Source organism: Trachemys scripta, chromosome 7 (genome assembly GCF_013100865.1).
Source record: "Trachemys scripta elegans isolate TJP31775 chromosome 7, CAS_Tse_1.0, whole genome shotgun sequence".
In the NCBI taxonomy this organism is placed as follows: Eukaryota; Metazoa; Chordata; order Testudines; family Emydidae; genus Trachemys; species Trachemys scripta.
The window spans coordinates 53,693,290-53,711,116 of NC_048304.1; the positions used below are offsets into that span (position 1 = coordinate 53,693,290).

General features: G+C 44.3%; 1 protein-coding gene across 1 annotated transcript; it reads left to right on the top strand.

Annotated features, from left to right (window-relative positions):
* The first annotated feature begins 3,455 nt into the window (after positions 1–3,455).
* On the top strand, positions 3,456–16,584 carry EIF3F (eukaryotic translation initiation factor 3 subunit F). The gene is made up of 8 exons (XM_034776578.1): positions 3,456–3,768; positions 4,098–4,168; positions 4,720–4,799; positions 5,951–6,088; positions 8,263–8,354; positions 10,740–10,876; positions 11,566–11,679; positions 16,162–16,584. The coding sequence occupies exons 1-8, from the start codon at positions 3,477–3,479 to the stop codon at positions 16,237–16,239; spliced, it is 1,002 nt and encodes a 333-aa protein (XP_034632469.1). The 5' UTR covers positions 3,456–3,476; the 3' UTR covers positions 16,240–16,584.
* The last annotated feature ends 1,243 nt before the right edge of the window (positions 16,585–17,827 follow it).

The following is a 17,827-nucleotide window of genomic DNA, read 5'->3' on the forward strand; positions in this document are numbered from 1 at the left end:
GAAGGAAACCTATGACAACATGAAACAACTTTTGAGGTGCATAAACTATGACCAACATCAGTGGCAGCTTTGTGGCGATTTGAAGGTTGTTGCTCTCTTGCTTGGTCTGCAGACTGGATACACAAAGTACTGCTGTTTTCTCTGCGAATGGGATAGTCGTGCAAGAGATTCCCACTACATTAAGAAAGATTGGCCACTCCGACAGTCATTGGAGCCTGGGAGGAAAAGTGTTCAGCATCCACCACTTGTTGAATCAAGGAAGATTTTGATACCACCCTTACACATCAAGCTGGGTCTGATGAAGAACTTTGTCAAGGCCATTGACAAAACACAAGCAGCTTTCAAGTACCTCTGTGGAAAATTTCCAAGGTTAAGTGAAGCTAAGATAAAGGAAGGTTTCTTTGTTGGTCCTCAGATTCGTGAACTTCTTTGAGATGATGCATTTGACCATGCACTGCGTGGCAAGGAAAAGACGGCATGGAAAGCTTTCCAGTTAGTGGCAATAAATTTTCTCGGAAACAACAAGGAAGACAACTACAGGTTGTTGGTGGAAAACCTCCTCAAGGCATACAAAAGCCTTGGTTGCAACATGTCACTAAAGATACATTTTTTGCACTCTCATCTAGATTTTTTTCCACCGAACTGCGGAGCAGTGAGCGACGAGCACGGCGAGCGATTTCACCAGGACATTGCAACAATGGAGAAACGCTATCAGGGCAAATGGAGCCCATCAATGCTTGCAGACTATTGCTGGACAGTGACAAGAGATGCTCCATTTAATGAATACAAGAGACAAGCCAAGAAGCGCTGAGTAGACACTGAATAGGACTAAACTATGTACATAATAGTTTTTTGCCTTTTGTTTCATAATAGATGTTATTTATATAACCCTTTTGCTGATTTTTAAAGTGTTACATAAACAGGACAGGTGAAATATTATCATGTAAAGCAACCATAAACACATGAAAAGACCTAGCTTTACAATTTATGATTAAAACTCTACTATCTACACAATATACATAGACATAAAATGTAAAAACTTAAATATCTTAGAAACAGTAGCTAATTAGTTGTTTTAATTGTCATATTTGAATTCAGCACATCAAAATACATAATAAATAGCACATTTTATCTCTGAAGCAGACGACTTCTCAAAAATTGTAGACCAGTGTAATGGAATAACACTGTCAGACACAGTCCCATACAATTAACCAGATAAAAATTACTCCCAGACAGGATAAATAAAAAAATGTAATATTTTATTTTACTTGCAATAGAGGGTACATTTTTACCATAGGCCACAGGGCAACTAGAGACACTACTCCCAGTAACAAGCAGGGGGAGAGGGTCACTCTGCAAATTGGGAAGATACCCCATCATTGCAGAACTCAAGTTTGCACGACATGGGCAGTAATGACTCAATCATGAAAGGAGATTATAAAGAAAAATAAAGTGAAATAGGACTACAAGGGTGAATAGGCTTCATTGCCAAATCCAGAGCAAGAACTGAAAGCAATGATACTAGAAGGCCCTGTGGCACAACACTGATCATTAGCCGTTCTGTATTTCCATCTGGCCAGCCAGCAAAGAAGAGAAGTCTAATGGCTGGGGCACAAGCCTGTGAGTAAAAAGAACAGGAGTACTTGTGGCACCTTAGAGACTAACAAATTTATTAGAGCATAAGCTTTCGTGGACTACAGCCCACTTCTTCGGATGCATATAGAGTGAAACATATATTGAGGAGATATATATACACACATACAGAGAGCATGAACAGGTGGGAGTTGTCTTACCAACTCTGAAAGGCCAATTAAGTAAGAGAAAAAATCTTTTGAAGTGATAATCAAGCTAGCCCAGTACAGACGGATTGATCTAGGCTGAGGTTGATGGTGGGATGGAAATTATTGAAATCATGGTGGAATTCCTCAAGGGCTTCTTGTCCATGGGTCCAGATGATGAAGATGTCATCAATGTAGCGCAAGTAGAGTAGGGGCGTTAGGGGACAAGAGCTAAGGAAGCGTTGTTCTAAGTCAGCCATAAAAATGTTGGCATACTGTGGGGCCATGCGGGTACCCATAGCAGTGCCGCTGACTTGGAGGTATATATTGTCCCCAAATGTGAAATAGTTGTGGGTGAGGACAAAGTCACAAAGTTCAGCCACCAGGTTAGCTGTGACATTATCAGGGATACTGTTCCTGATAGCTTGTAGTCCATCTTTGTGTGGAATATTGGTGTAGAGGGCTTCTACGTCCGGACACAAATCTGACATCAGGAATCATAATACTCAAAAACCAGTGGGAGAACACTTTAACCTGTCTGGTCATTCTATGACAGACCTGCGGGTGGCTATTTTACAACAGAAAAACTTCAAAAACAGACTCCAAGAGAGACTGCTGAGCTGGAATTGATATGCAAACTAGATATAATCAACTCAGGATTGAATAAGGACTGGGAATGGCTGAGCCATTACAAACATTGACTCTATCTCCCCTTGTAAGTATTCTCACACTTCTTATCAAACTGTCTGTACTGGGCTAGCTTGATTATCACTTCAAAAGTTTTTTTCTCTTACTTAATTGGCCTTTCAGAGTTGGTAAGACAACTCCCACCTGTTCATGCTCTCTGTATGTGTGTATATATATCTCCTCAATATATGTTTCACTCTATATGCATCCGAAGAAGTGGGCTGCAGGCCATGAAAGCTTATGGTCTAATAAATTTGTTAGTCTCTAAGGTGCCACAAGTACTCCTGTTCTTTTTGCGGATACAGACTAACACGGCTGCTACTCTGAAGCCTGTGAGTGATTTCCTGCTCCACAACAGACTTCAGGTGAGCTGGGGCAAGTCACTTAGGCCCCTCTCCTCACAGGCCTTTAGGCTCCAAATGTCCATTGACATGAGCAACTGTTGAGGATCTGGACTTCCCTCTCTCTGCCCTCGGCTGCAGGATGGTGACATGGAGAGGACGGCATGACGGCCATCCCCACCTCACAGGCGAGATACAGTCAAGAAGACGGCCAGGCACTTGTTACCATGGTGATGGGCCTATTTAAATACATTGTATGGTCACTGTACCATGCCAATGACAGCAGCGGGATGAGGGCAGCAAGGGAAGCTGCTCCCACCCTCTCCAACTGGAGAGACCCGTGGCCCTATCCCCTCCCAGGTACAGCCATCGCCAAGCCAATAGATGAGCTTGCGATGCTGAAGTGGTGGTTCACCTCTAGCCAATGGGAAAGCTTGCGAATACTCAAGGGGCGGGAACTATAGTCAATATCAGCCAATGATGACGTGACCTAGATACGTCCACACCCACTCCGCGAGCTCGGTGTTCCCTTGCTCTCTCCGGGTTGGTTAAGAGGCGAAGGAGGCGGGCTGGACTCATCTTCCATCCAATGAGAAGGCAGGGTTTGTAACAGGTGCCTGGCTCAGCTTATTATTGCTGGCGTGGGTGGTCTCGCTCCTTTCTTTGCAAAATGGCGGCGGTAGCTCAGGTCTCGTCCCCGTCCCCATCCCCCGTCCCTGCTCCTGTCCCGGCAGCCCCAAGCCCAGCAGCTGTACCGCCAGTGGCAGCGACCCCAGCGGGAGGTGCAGCGCCGCCTGTGCCTCCCCCTACAGCAGTCCCGGGCCCGCCGGTCCCCGCGGCGCTGCCTGGCCCCTTCCCCGGCGGCCGCGTGGTCCGGCTGCACCCGGTCATCCTGGCCTCCATCGTGGACAGCTTCGAGCGGCGCAACGAGGGCGCGGCCCGGGTTATCGGGACCCTGCTAGGTAAGAACCCTCGGGATCAGCGGGGCCTGGCTCCTCCCCCTCCACCCCGTCTCCGGTCCCCGGCTCTCCCCCGCCCCCACCGCCTCTGGTCCCCCGGGGTCAGTGGGGCCTGGCTCTCCCCCGGCCTGCTGGGTTCGATGGCGGGGCTCAGTGTCGGTTTCCAGAAACCTTCCCTTGGCTAGTCAAGGCCCCCTCGCTCCCCTGGGTTCCACCTTGGCCCTCGCTGTAAGGGGAGCCTGAGCTTCACACCTGGGTGGCGTCTCAGGGTAGGGCCTGGGGTGCTTGAGTCTGCCCAACATCTCCCCTCAGTTTCACTCTCTGCTCTGCAGGCACTGTGGACAAGCTCTCCGTGGAAGTCACCAATTGCTTCTCAGTCCCACACAACGAGTCTGAAGATGAGGTGGGTGATGGCCTCGGCCTCTGTACCCTGAGCGTGTCCATCCTAGCACAGAGGAGAGTTGGGAGACTAAATGGCATGACAGTGAAACACTCTGAAGTCCTCAGGTGGAAGATGCTGAGTATTAGTGGGCTAGCTCACTTGGCTATCAGGATAGCTGCATGAGTGAGAACAATCTCATCATACTAATGTTTGCACTCCTTTCCTTCATGTTTCACCTTTTGCCTTTGGTATTCTGGAAGTCCTGGATCTGTCTGAGTCTTTATTAGTTCATGTGGCTCTAGAATTCACTACCCTTTGAGTGAGGTGTATGATTAGAAGAGTCTAGACATGATGTATGTTGGCAGGGTCTTTTGGTGAAATCCTTCCGCATTGTCCTAGTATACGGAGGGCAATGAAGCACTTGTTCTGCTTGCAGTGGGCTAGTAACTGCTAAGGGAAAGGTCTTCTCTGAGGTCTAATTGACAACAAGAACCTTCCATTTCACTATCTGCTGCTAGAATTTAAGCACTCCTGCAATTGATTGCCTCATGCTGCTTTGTTGTGGTTTTCAGGTGGCTGTCGATATGGAATTTGCCAAGAATATGTATGAGCTGCACAAGAAGGTTTCCCCTAGTGAAATCATTTTGGGGTGGTAAGTCATCTTCCCTACTGCAAACATGTGACTTGTGCTTAGCAGATATATGGCCCCATTATGCACCTTGAAATACGGTACACTGCATTATAGACTTTGAATAAGCAGCATAGTTTGCTGAAATGGCAGCTGGGGATATAGAATATAAACCTCAGGAAATGGGATATATTGTTTAAAAAAGGGAATAAAGTGTATGTAGTGGGGCAATATTTTCTGATACTGGAGTCCAGGAGCGGCGCCAGGGTTTTTGGTGCCCTAGGCAGGGGTCGTTGTCGGCAATTCTGCGGCGGGGGGGGGGGGGGGTGTGTCCTTCCGTGCTCCCAGTCTTCGGGGCACTTCGGCGGTGGGTCCCGGGGCGAGTGAAGGACCCACCGCAGAATTGCCGCCAAAGACCCGGCGTGCAGAAGGACCCCCTGCTGCCAAATTGCCGCTCCCCCCCACCCCCCCCAAATCCTGGTGCCCTAGGAGACCGCCTAGGTTGCCTAAATGGAAGCGCCGGTCCTGCTGGAGTCTTCTCCCAAGAGATTGTTGGAAAATCAGGTGAAGTGATGTAGAGAACTGCACTTTGTAGACCTCTCAGGGGTGGAGTGTAGAGAACCTCATTAGGTCTCTTCTGAGGTTCTGTGAACCAGCTTTGTTTTATTCCTGAAGAAATTAATGCAAACCCTGACTCCTCTTCTCTTCAGAAGGCTGTTGTGGAGGCTAACAGTTTATATACCTCAGTGAGGTCCAAGCTGCAATGAATTTAAGTTAATTATGTTTTGAAGATATTAACTGCAGGACAGTTAAAGCAGCTGGATTAATATAGTCCTGTATTTTTAGCTCTGATGGTCAGTTTATGGAGGAATTGGGTTGTAGCTCTTTACCTAAGAGCTTATTTTCCTATAATGTGCTTGGAATTACTTTTAATCAGAGAGCAGTTCAAAGCCTAATGATAAGTGCATCTAAATTCATGTATCTGATAGCAAAGTGCAATGATGTCCTGAGCAGATGGTACTCAAACTTTTCCCCTTCACGTCCTGCTACAAATTGATCATGTGTTCAGAGCAGAGTTGTGGGCACATCACTGATCAATGGCAAATATCCCAGTATTTCTGAAATGTGAAGTGTTGGATGCCCAAGTCTCATGTTCTTATATTGTGTTTTCTAAGGTATGCTACGGGCCATGACATTACAGAGCACTCTGTCCTGATCCATGAGTATTATAGCCGGGAAGCACACAATCCAATCCACCTCACTGTGGACACCAGTCTCCAGAATGGACGCATGAGCATTAAAGCCTATGTCAGGTATTTTGGGGAGATGGATCACGCTTTGGAAAGAAAGATCTGCAGTGGGATTATCAAAAAGGGACAGACTAGGGTAGGGAGGGATCTAGTTACTTGATTGTCCTAATTAGGGCAATGTTGTCTGCTGGCTAGAACAGAGGCTGTGAACCAGGTCTCTCGATTCTATTCCCAGCTGTCTTTGACCGTGGCGCCATGCTCAAGTGATTTAATCTCTGAGATTCTGTTTTCCCATCTATACAATTGTATTAGTACTTGCCACAATTAACAAAGGAATGGCTTGACCTCCACAGATGAATGGTTAGTATGAATGGCACTTCAGAAGGAAATTGCAGATTATCTGAATGCTTGACTTTCCCCATTGAAAACTATATATATATAAATGGGACAAGTGTAATAAGTTTTGAGTGTTAAAGAGAACCCCTGGGAATCTCTAGAATTTCTCTAGACCAACAACTGTGTAACTACATTACAGCTCCCCAGAAGTGTGAATGCAGTTCTTGGTGAGAATGAGTAACCTGCTCAGTCTCTTCTGCTTCAGTGTAGGGAAGGCAAACCAGATAAAGGGTTACTGTCCCCTTCTTTTAATAGGTTTGTCTGAAGAGCAGAGAAATGTAGGACTGGAAGGACCTTGAGATGTCTTCTAGTCCATCCCCTTGCACTGAGGCAGGCCCACGTATACCTAGATCAGTGGTTCTCAATCTGTGGGTCAGGACCCCAAAGTGGGTTATGACCCCATTTTAATGGGGTTGCCAGAGCTGGTGTTTAGACTTGCTCAGACCCAGGACCCAAGCCCTGCCACCTGGGCCGAAGCTAAAGCTCGAGCCACCACACTCCCTCAGGGCCGAAGCCCAAAGACTTCAGCCCTGGGCAGCAGGGCTCAGATTACAGGCCCCTGCCCGGGGCTGAAGTCCTTGGGCTTTTAGGCTCTTCACCCTCCCGCCCCCCCAGCCCAGGACTGTGGGACTTGGACTTTGCCTGTCCCCCAGTCAGGGTGGCGGGGCTCCGGCAGGCTAAGGCTTCAGTCCTGCTTCCTAGGTTTGTGGGGTTTTTTTGTTGTCGGAAGGGGGTCGGGGTGCAATGAAGTTTGAGAATCCTTGACCTAGATCATCCAATTATGAGGATTCCAGAGCTTCCCTTGGAAGCCTATTCAATACTTAACTATCCCAGTTGTTAGAAATTTTCTCCTAATCTCTAATCTAACTCTCCCTTGCTGCAGATTAACGCATTACTACTTGTCCTACCTTCAATGGATATGAAGAATGATCACAGCCCTTAACGTATCTGAAGACTTATCAGATTCTCCCCCGAGTTGTCTTTTCTCAGCACTAATCATGCCCAGTTTTTTAACCTTTCCTTGTAGGTCAAGATTTCTAAACCTTTGATCATTTTTGTTGCTCTTCTCTGGACTTTCCAATTTATCCATCTCTTTCTTAAAGTGTGAAACCCAAAACTGGCTGCAATACTCCTGCTGAGGCCTCACCATTGCAGGGTATGGCAGAATAGTTATCTCCCATGTCTTGCATACGACGCTCCTGTTAATACACCCTAGAATATTAGCCTTTTTCACAACTGTATCACGTTGGTGGCTCATATTCAGTTTGTGCTTCACTATCCTTTTCTGCAGTACAGTCTAGCCAGTTGTTTCCCATTTTGTATTTGTGTGTTTGATTTTTCCTTCCTAAGTGAAGTACTTTGCACTTGCCTTTATTGATTTTCATCTTACTCATTATGGTCCAAATTATCTAGATCTTCTTGAATTCTATTTGTCTTCCAAAGTGCTTGCAATCCCTCCCGGTTTGATGTCATTTGCAAATTTTATATGTATCCAATTCATTATCCAAGTCATGAATGAAAATACTATGTAGTACTAGGCCAGGACTGACCCCTGCGGGACCCCACTAGACATGCACTTCCAGTTTGACAGTGAATCATTGAAAAGCCATAATCAAAGAGCAATTATCAACCAGTTGTGCACTCATTTGATAGTCATTTCATCTAGACCACATTTCCCTGTATTCTTTATGGGAATGTCATACCATGTCTACTGCTGCCCCCATACCCAGTAGGCCAGTAACCCTGTCAAAGAAGGAAGTGAAATTGGTTTGGCATTACTTGTTGACGCATCTGTGTTGGCTATTACTTATGCTATGTTATGTAAATCTTGTCTTTTCTAGTGCTCCAATGGGGGTCCCTGGTAAGACCATGGGGGTGATGTTCACACCTCTGACAGTGAAGTATGTTTACTATGATACTGAGCGGATAGGAGGTAAGCTGGCTTGTTCTTCTTGTTGGTCCTAACCAGATATTTGGGCGCTTGATTTGCGTGTCTGGGGATCACGGGAATCTGCATCCCTAGCTTGCGTACCTGAGAACTGCTTACAGAAGTCTTTGCCTTGGTGCTCAGTGCCTCATCCTCTTTGTTTCCCTGCTCCCCATATTAGAGGATTTCTTGTTGTTGTTTAGTGCTGATGAAATGGTGCTGTCAGAGTTCTGGGGATTGGTGAAAGTTGAAGTGGCCTAGCATTTTGGGGGCAGAGTGGCACAGATGTAGGAGTTGTGGAGTGAATGCAGAGCGTTGAGCTGTGGGGTACAATAGAGGATTGTGAATGGATTAGAAAATGGGATCTGTGAGGGTGGAGAAGAGAAACAACCAAGTATCAAAAGGTCAGGCCACAAAACCACTGTAAAGAAGCAAAGAGATTATAGACAAAATGGGAGCGATAAAGGCAAAGATGTCTGTTCCTAACATTAAAGACACTGGGGGCTCTCATCCTCGGGTCAGCAGTGGTCTTTTCTTTCAGAAGGCTGTCAGCCTTGATTACATACATGCCTAGTACTTGGCATGTTTTATGTGACTTCTGTTTCAATCAGAATTGACATGAGACAACAGGGAATTCCTGAGATTGTATATCCGAGTTTGGAGAATTATTTCATACATTCCATCTATTTGACAGCACTCTGTGTAGTCCAGAGGTCCCCAAACTGTGGGATGCAGAGGAATGTTTGGGGGGGCCCAGGCCAGCTCCCCTGGTGGGTGAGGACGGAGCACCACCCAGCTCCATTGCCAGCCCCTTAGCCCTGGCTGCCAGTCCCCTTAGCCCAGCGATGGGGGTCGGGGGCACGGACAGAGGTAAGGGGGCATGCAGTGTAAAAAGTTTGGGGACCACTGGTATAGTCAGTTTCCAATTTGTGAGTCTCTCCCAGCAACCTGGGAGAGAGAAACATACAGAACTGGAAAACATGATTGTAAAACCACAAAAAAAGGGGCATTGCTATTAACTCTTAGGAACTCAATTTCAAATTATTAGTGTCCCCTACTGAAGTGAGACCGCATATATCATGAGGCCAGCTTACAAATTTCTGATTACTGGATGTGAAAATGAGTCAGGGACATGCTGAAGACGTCATTGGGACTTCTTGGAGTGTATGAATTGCACAGTGACGCTGTAACTGTACTAGGTGCCAGGAGGGCAGTATTGTCATTGCTTGGACCTAGGAAAAGGCTGAGCAAAAAGTCTGGAATCCCTCATTCTTTTTCAGACCAAATAGTAATCTGATGCTTCTCAGGATGGAGGCCAAAACTTTCAAGCTTGGGTGCCTACAGTTTCATGTTTAGGCATTAAAGTGCTCTGATTCTTAGATGTTCTGAGCACCTGCATTCTCCATTAAGGTCAATGGAACATGTGCCTGTGTCCTCCGTTGCTCCCCCATGTAGCTAATATATTACTACTGGGGGAATTCTGTGCCAAAAAAATAAAAATTCTGTGCACAGTATTTTAAAATTCTGCAAATTTTGTCAAAAAACACTACATAATCACACCAGTTTTAATTATTTTGGTGATTTATTTAAAAATACCTTGTCAGCAAGTATGTCTGACAACATAGACACACAAATTCCCTTAGGAGTAGAGAGTTTAATAATAATAATAATAATAATAATAATAAAAATAACCCTATGACAGCCGAGTTCCTGTTTCTCTGCCCCTTCTTCCCTACAGCCCAGCTGGGGGGATGGACACCCACAGCCTTTCCCTCCCAGAACCCAGCCGTGTGCCTGCCACAAGCCAATACATCTGAATCCCCTACCCCCCCGATAGACCAGCCATGTCATCTGTCTCTCTCCTCTTCTCCCTCCCCCCTCCCTCCCCCCCCCCAGGCCCAGACGCCAACCTCCCTACCCCTCAGAGCCCAGGGATCCAGACAGGGAGAGAGCTTGATGCTCAGTGCCAGGTTTGTGTGGAGTTTCATGCACACCACTGCCTCCTTTCCTCAGAGCATGCTGGGAACTGTAGTTGCCTGGATCCCTGTAGCTCCCTCCCCATCCCCCTGACAGTATCTTCTATGTGCAAGCTGTGCTCTGCCATTTCCAGTAGCCCCTAGTCATGGTCAGCAGCACTGCAGTCCATCTCTGGTGGGGAAAGGAAATTCTGCACAAAAAGCACTACTTTCTGCAAAAATCTGCATTGCACAGTGGCGCGGAAGTAATATATATCCCTGTGGAAATGCCACATTACATTGGTAGTAAAGGCAGCACTGGAAAAGCATTTCCTGTTTTGCTGAAGCAGATGTCATCCTAGAAATCTCTGGGGAGTGGTTGGTGGTTGAAGCTGATCTTGTGCCAGCCAGTTTCTCAGCATCTCTCTCCTCACAGTTGATCTCATCATGAAAACCTGTTTGAGTCCCAGTCGAGTGATTGGCTTATCCAGTGACTTGCAGCAGGTGGGGGCAGCGTCAGCCCGGATCCAGGATACCCTGAGCACAGTGCTTCAGTATGCAGAGGATGTGCTGGTAAGGCTAATGTCTGTGTGATGCTGTGGCCAAAGGAGCTAATGTGATTCTGGGATGCCTTAGCAGGGAAATCTTGAGTAGGAGTAGAGGGTTATTTTACATCTGTATTTGGCACTGTTGGAATACTGTGTCCAGTTCTGGTGCCTACAATTCAAGAAAGATGTTGATAAATTGGAGAATCTTTAGAGAAGAGCCATGAGAATGATTAAAGGATTAGAAAACATGCCTTGTAGTGATAACCTTCCCTTCGTTAAGCTAAATAAATTGAGCTGCTTAATTCCTGGGGGTGATTTGATTAATCTATAAATACCTACATTGGAACAAACATTTAATAATGGGCTCTTCCGTTTAGCCAAGAGAGCTGTAACACAATCCAACAGCTGGAAGTTGAAGCTAGACAAATAAGGCACACATTTTTAACAGTGAGTAACCATTGGAACAGTTTACCACGGGTCATAATGGATTCTCCATCACTAACAATTTTTAAATCAAGATTGTATAAAAGATCTGCTCTAGGAATTATTTGGGGGAAGTTCAGACCAGATCACACAGAATCTATGAATCTAATCCAGTTCATACAGGAGAGGGTGAGAGCTTTCCCTGCATTTGTATGTCTCAGCTCTTCCTGTTCTGTGCAGTAAGTTTGTTGTATCTTGCTCATTGTAAAATGTCTTTATTTTTATGGTTAGTCCGGTAAAGTGGCTGCTGACAACACTGTTGGGCGCTTCCTGATGGATCTTATTAACCAGGTGCCAAAGATTTCACCGGAGGACTTTGAGACAATGCTGAACAGCAATATTAACGTGAGTCCTGTTACTCAGTTCTTCTGGGTGTTTCATGAATACTGGAAATCTTTCTCCTCATGAGGAATCTCTCTGAGATCCACAGCAAATCTATTGTTTACCTGTCCCTGGGTTATGCGAGACGAGAGAGGTGTCTGTCCCTTTTCCCATTTGTCAGCCTGGCTTCACAATTAACAAATGTTACTGAAATTAAAAATATATATGAAGGGAGCTATTCAGATCTGCCAGTACCCCCCCCCCCCCCACCACTGACTAACAGTAGGAAGCATTAACCAAGCTTTCATAAGAACAGCCATACTGGGTCAGACCAAAGGTCCATCTAGCGCAGTATCCTGTCTTCCGATAGTGGCCAATGCCAGGTACCCCAGAGGGAATGAACAGAACAGGTAATCATCAAGTGATCCATCCCCTGTCACCCATTCCCAGCTTCTGGCAAACAGAGGCTAGGGACACCATCCCTGCCCATCCCAGCTAAAGCCATTGATGGACCTATCCTCCATGAACTTATCTAGTTCTTTTTTTGAACCCAGTTATATTCTTGGCTTTCACAACATCCTCTGGTAAGGAGTTCCACAGGTTGACTGAGCATTATGTGAAAAAATACTTCCTTTTGTTTGTTTTAAACCTGCTGCTTATTAATTTCCTTTGGTGACCCCTAGTTCTTGTATTATGAGGAGTAAATAACACTTCCTTATTTACTTCACACCAGTCATGATTTTATAGACCTCTATCATATCCACCCTTAGTCATCTCTTTTCCAAGATGAAAAGTCCCCATCTTATTAATCCCTCCTCATATGGTAGCCGTTCCATAACCCTAATAATTGGTTGTCCTTTTCTGAACCTTTTCCAATTCCAATACCTTTTTTGAGATGGGGCAACCAGACCTGCATGCAGTATTCAAGATGTGGGCGTATCATGGATTTATATAGAGGAAAATTGATATTTTCTGTCGTCTTATCTATCCATTTCTTAATGATTCCCAACATTCTGTTCGCCTTTTTTGACTGCTGTTGCACGTTGAGTGGACATTTTAAGAGAACTATCCATTTAGATCCCATCACTTTGTATGTACAGTTGTGATTGTTTTCCAGTGTGCATTACTTTGCACTTATCAACGTTGAATTTCATCTGCCATTTTGTTGCCCAGTCACCCAGTTTTGTGAGATCCCTTTGTAACTCTTCACAGTCAGCTTTGGACTTAACTATCTTGAGTAATTCTGTATTGTCAGCAAAGTTTGCCACCTCACTGTTCCCCCTCCCTCCCCTTCCAGAACACTTATGAATCCGTTGAATAGCACTTGTCCCGGTACAGAACCTTCAGGGACCCTGTTAGTCACCTATATTCAATGAAAACTGACCATTTATTCCTACCCTTTGTTTCCTGTCTTTTAATGAGTTACTGATCTGAGAGAACTTTCTCTCTTATCCCATAACTCCTTACTTAACAGCCTTTGGTGAGGAACCATGTCAAAGGCTTTCTGATAGTACAAGTACACTGTATCGACTGGATCACCCACGTCCACGTGTTTGTTGACACCCTCAATGAATTCTAATAGATTGGTGAAGCATGGTTTCCCTTTACAAAAGCAGTGTTGACTCTTTTCTCCAAAATATTGTGTTCATCTGTGTGTCTTATAATTCTGTTTTTACTATAATTTCAACCAATTTGCCTGGTACTAAAGTTAGGCTTACTGGCCTGTAACTGTCAGGATCACCTATGGAGCCTTTTCTAAAAATCAGCATTACATTAGTTGTCCTCCACTCATCTGGTACAGAGGCTGATTGAAGCAATAGGTTACATACCACAGTTAGTAATTCAGTAATTTCATATTTGAGTTTCTTCAGAACTCTTGGGTGAATACCATCTGGTCCTGGTGACTTATCACTGTTTAATGTATTACTTTGTTCCAAAACCACCTTTGACACATCCATCTGGGACAGTTCATCAGATTTGTCCCCTAAAAAGAATGGCTTGTGTGGGAATCTCCTTTACATCTTCTGCAGTGAAGACCGATGCAAAGAATTCATTTAGCTTCTCCGCAATGGACTTTGTCTTCCTTGATTGATCCTTTAGCCCCTCAATTGTCCAGTAGCCCACTGATTGTTTAGCAGGCTTCCTGTTTCTTTTGCTAGTTGCTTTTCAAATTCTTTTTTGGTCTGCCATATTATCCTTTTACACTTGACTTGCCGGAGTTTATGCCCCTTCCTATTTTCCTCAGTAGGATTTGATTTTCATTTTTTAGAGGATGTCTTTTTGTCTCTAACAGCCTCTTTTGCACTCTTATTAAGCCATTGTGACATTTTTTGGTCCTCTTACTGTGTTTTTTATTTGGGGTATACATTTAGTTTGAGCATCTATTTATATTCTTAAATAGTTCCTATGCAACTTGCAGGCATTTGTCTTGTTACTGTTCATTTTGACTTCTGTTTAACTAGCTTTCTCATTTTTGTTTAGTTCCTCTTTTTGAAGTTAAATGCTACCACAGTGGGTTTCTTTGGAATTTTTTCCCCCTACAGGGATGTTAAATTTAATTACATTATGGTCGCTATTGCTGAAAGGTTTAGTTGTATTCACCTCCTGGACCAGACCCTGTTCTCCACTTAGGACTAAATCAAGAATTGCCTCTCCCCTTGTGGGTTCCAGGACTAGCTGCTCCAAGAAGCAGTCACTAATGGTGTCTAGAAATTTTATCTTTGCATCCCATCCTGAGATGACACATCCAGTCAATATGGGGAGAGTTGAAATCCCCATTATTATTGGGTTTTCTGTCTTCATAGTGTTTCTAATCTCCAAGCATTTCAGTCACCTACACCATTCTACTCAGGTGTTTGGTAGTATATTCCTGCTGCTGTACTCTTTATTATTCAAGTGTGGAATTTCTATCCATCTAGAGAGAATGGCATTTCTGTCTACATCGTGGAAGATGTGGTCCTTTCCCAGTCTCCAACAATCACATTCTTCATGACTGAGTATCTGATGTGAACAAGGATTCTTAGTAACTTGTCAGGTTAGGCTGAGGGAATGAGGCTCATAAAGAGAGAGGGCCGAAAAAGGCAAAACCAGGCTGGTGACTAGAGAAACTGTTTTTAACTAGTAACCAAAAATTGGAAATAGGAGGGCAAAGCTACCTGGGAGAGATGAGGGAACTTCTCAAGGCAGCCTTTTCAATAATTAAAGGCAAAGGAATCCTTCTTAAACTTGCTAGGAATTATGTGAATAACCTGAAAGCTATTAGATTGTTTTGAGACATGAAATATTTAGGACAACTGTGTAAATAGCCAGATCTTACTGCAGTCTGGACTTCAAAGATAACTGGCAACTGGGATAAAAGGTGAGATGCCTAATATTTTTGTCTAGTAACCTTAGGCTTCAGATATTTTTTTTAAGGGACTATTTCTGTGATGTGTACGTTGCCCATGATAAACCTGCATCAGTACCACTTTGTTTTGAGCCCGTCAGCTCTAACAAGCTAAGCTGAGTGGATCCATTGCTTAGAGCACGGGACTGAGCCCAGGTTCTGTTCCCAGCTCATCTTCCTGTGATAAGTGGAGAGAGTCACAATTTCTATTCCTCAGTTTGCCCACCTATAAATTAGAACACCAACTCTTAAGTGTAATGTGTGTAAGGCACTTTAAGACCCTCTGTAAAAGTGGCAAGTGTTATAAGCAGGATCAAGCTAGTTCAGTAGTTGGATGGGAGGCATCCAGGGATCAGCTAGTTGCTGCAGAAGGTGGTGGTGTTGATTCAGTAGGAGCATTTCCTCAGAGTTGTTTTGATCCAGTATTCCCCCAAGCATTGCCTTGGAGGGGTGCAGGGCTGCTGAAGGTGCTATACCAACAAAGGCCCCGATCACTTTCCCTAAGGATAGAGTTGTTGACCCCCGTGTTCTAGCTAAAATGAAATACTGGTAGTTACATGGTCTCCCTTCATTTCCCCCTGCAGTTTTGATTGACTGGAGCATTCACATCTTGTCCTAATGCCCTGTGTAGTGGTGGTGTGTGCTATTTAAACAACTGCTTCAATGCATTGCTGGATAAAGAGAATCACTTCTGTGTAAGGTGGTTTGGGATTCTTAAGATGAAAGTTGCTACTTCTGACTTGGATTGGGAATCAGGATATATGGATTTATATTCCTGATTCTCAGTGACTTGTGTGACTTTGTCCAAGTCACTTAACCACTATATGCCTTCTCTTCAGCTGTGAAATGGGGATAATGCTTGCAATGCTCGGAGCACTATAGATAAAAAAGCACTGTAAATTCAGAGTATTATAGGAATGCAAGGTATCATGAATTGGTGAGTGAAGTGGAAATTAAGTTGTGAAGCCAACAGTGTCACTCTGAAGAATGGTGCTTGGCAACTGCACTGTTTTTGTAAATTGCTTTAATGACACAAATTCACATCTATCTGACATCACCACCTTCTCTTTTCTCTTTGATTCTCTTAATCAGTCTAACTGCTGTCCATTTCTTTTTCTCAGGACCTGCTGATGGTGACCTACTTGGCAAATCTCACTCAGTCACAGATTGCTCTCAATGAAAAACTTCTGAGCTTATGATGGACTCCCTGCCTTCTCTCACTTGAGAGCCTGAAGATACAGCAGAGCTACTCGCCCTACAGTCTGTTCTGCTACTGAATTTAGTTGGACATTAATGTAATTGCCTAAATGATTCAGTATTTTCCCATATCCCTCTGATTCCCACCTCTGCCCCAAAAAAACCTTCCACTGTGGTTCAGATATTGAATCAAAACTGGGTGTGGGCCCATTATTGAAAATTGAATTGATGGCTACTCTTTAGGGCTCATGAGCTGCTGTCCCAGGTTACCCATTTATATGACAAACACAACTCCATTGTATTGTGAGGATTATTGATTCTAAATAAAAGTTCCATTCCACTGATAAGCGCGCCTTGGCATCCATAGGTGTCTTCTTCCTCAATATGTGGTTGTAGTGTCTTTTTTTTTTTTTTTTTAAAGATCTCAGAAGAGGAAATTGTGGAACACATAGGAGTGCACCAAGTTCTATAGAGTCCTTATGGGGTCAATCACTCTACTTTCCTTCAGTTCTGCATTTGTGCCTTCATGGTTACCAGAAGGCAGTTGGTCAGGGAAAACGCTCTTCGTTACAGGTCTTCAGAACGATCATCCTTTGTCTATTGTTTCTATTACTATGGTGCCCGGGAGCCCTCATCATGGACCAAGACCCCATTGTGCTAGATACTGTTCACTGTTTCCTTACAGTAGCTCTTCCCTGGCACCAGAATGTGAGCAGGAGTGGTACAATCAGCTGTGAGTCAGCTGTCTATTGAACCTCACTGCTGCTGTGCATTTGGGGAAGAATGCAGGGTGATGGAATAAGGTGTTCAGAAACAAAGTAGGCATTGGGAATTGAAATGAGGTGAGAAGTGCTACTGGTAACTGAACTGACAGCTGAAAAGTTCTGAAGTCAGACCTGTCATTGAGCAAATGTATCTGCTAGGGTGCATTTCTTGCCTGGTCATTCGTAAAAAATTAGCACACCAGATGTGATTCAAAGAAGACTCAAGTATGAATTTTTGAAGTTAAAATGAGCAAGAGGAGCATTGCATGGGCTTCTTCCTTTCGTGAGTCCTAAGACTATAATGCTGACTAGATTCTGTAGATTGGAAACTTCTCATGTTTCCTAGAAATTCTATTTCAATGCCCAGCAGACTTTCAGTTGGAGGAACTATAATGCGCTCTGATTTGCATCTGATTGCAAACCTGACCTTTCTCCAGGGTCAACCAATAATGTTTCCTCTGTGAGGCTGTTTAGCTGTGCTGAGGATGGCTTGTCTAATGAGCTCCTGCCAGAAAATACATTTTGTCATTTTATTGCATTAGACTGTAAATGAAGTTCAAGAGGAACATTGAAGCTAGTGTTGCATTGACTCCATCTGTGTTAATTTGTCAGATATAAATTCTGAAATGGGATGCAAATTACAAATCTGGCTCTTTAAGGTGGCCTGCAAAGAATTTTTAAACTGGGTTTGTCCTCTCTACTTCTGTATACTTGACAAAGGCCTGTAGAAGGTCATTGTGTTGATAGAGGATTGCTGAGTGGTCTCCAGGATTTTTATTGTGCTCGAACATCTTAATTGAAAGCATAAAATGGATGAATATTGAAT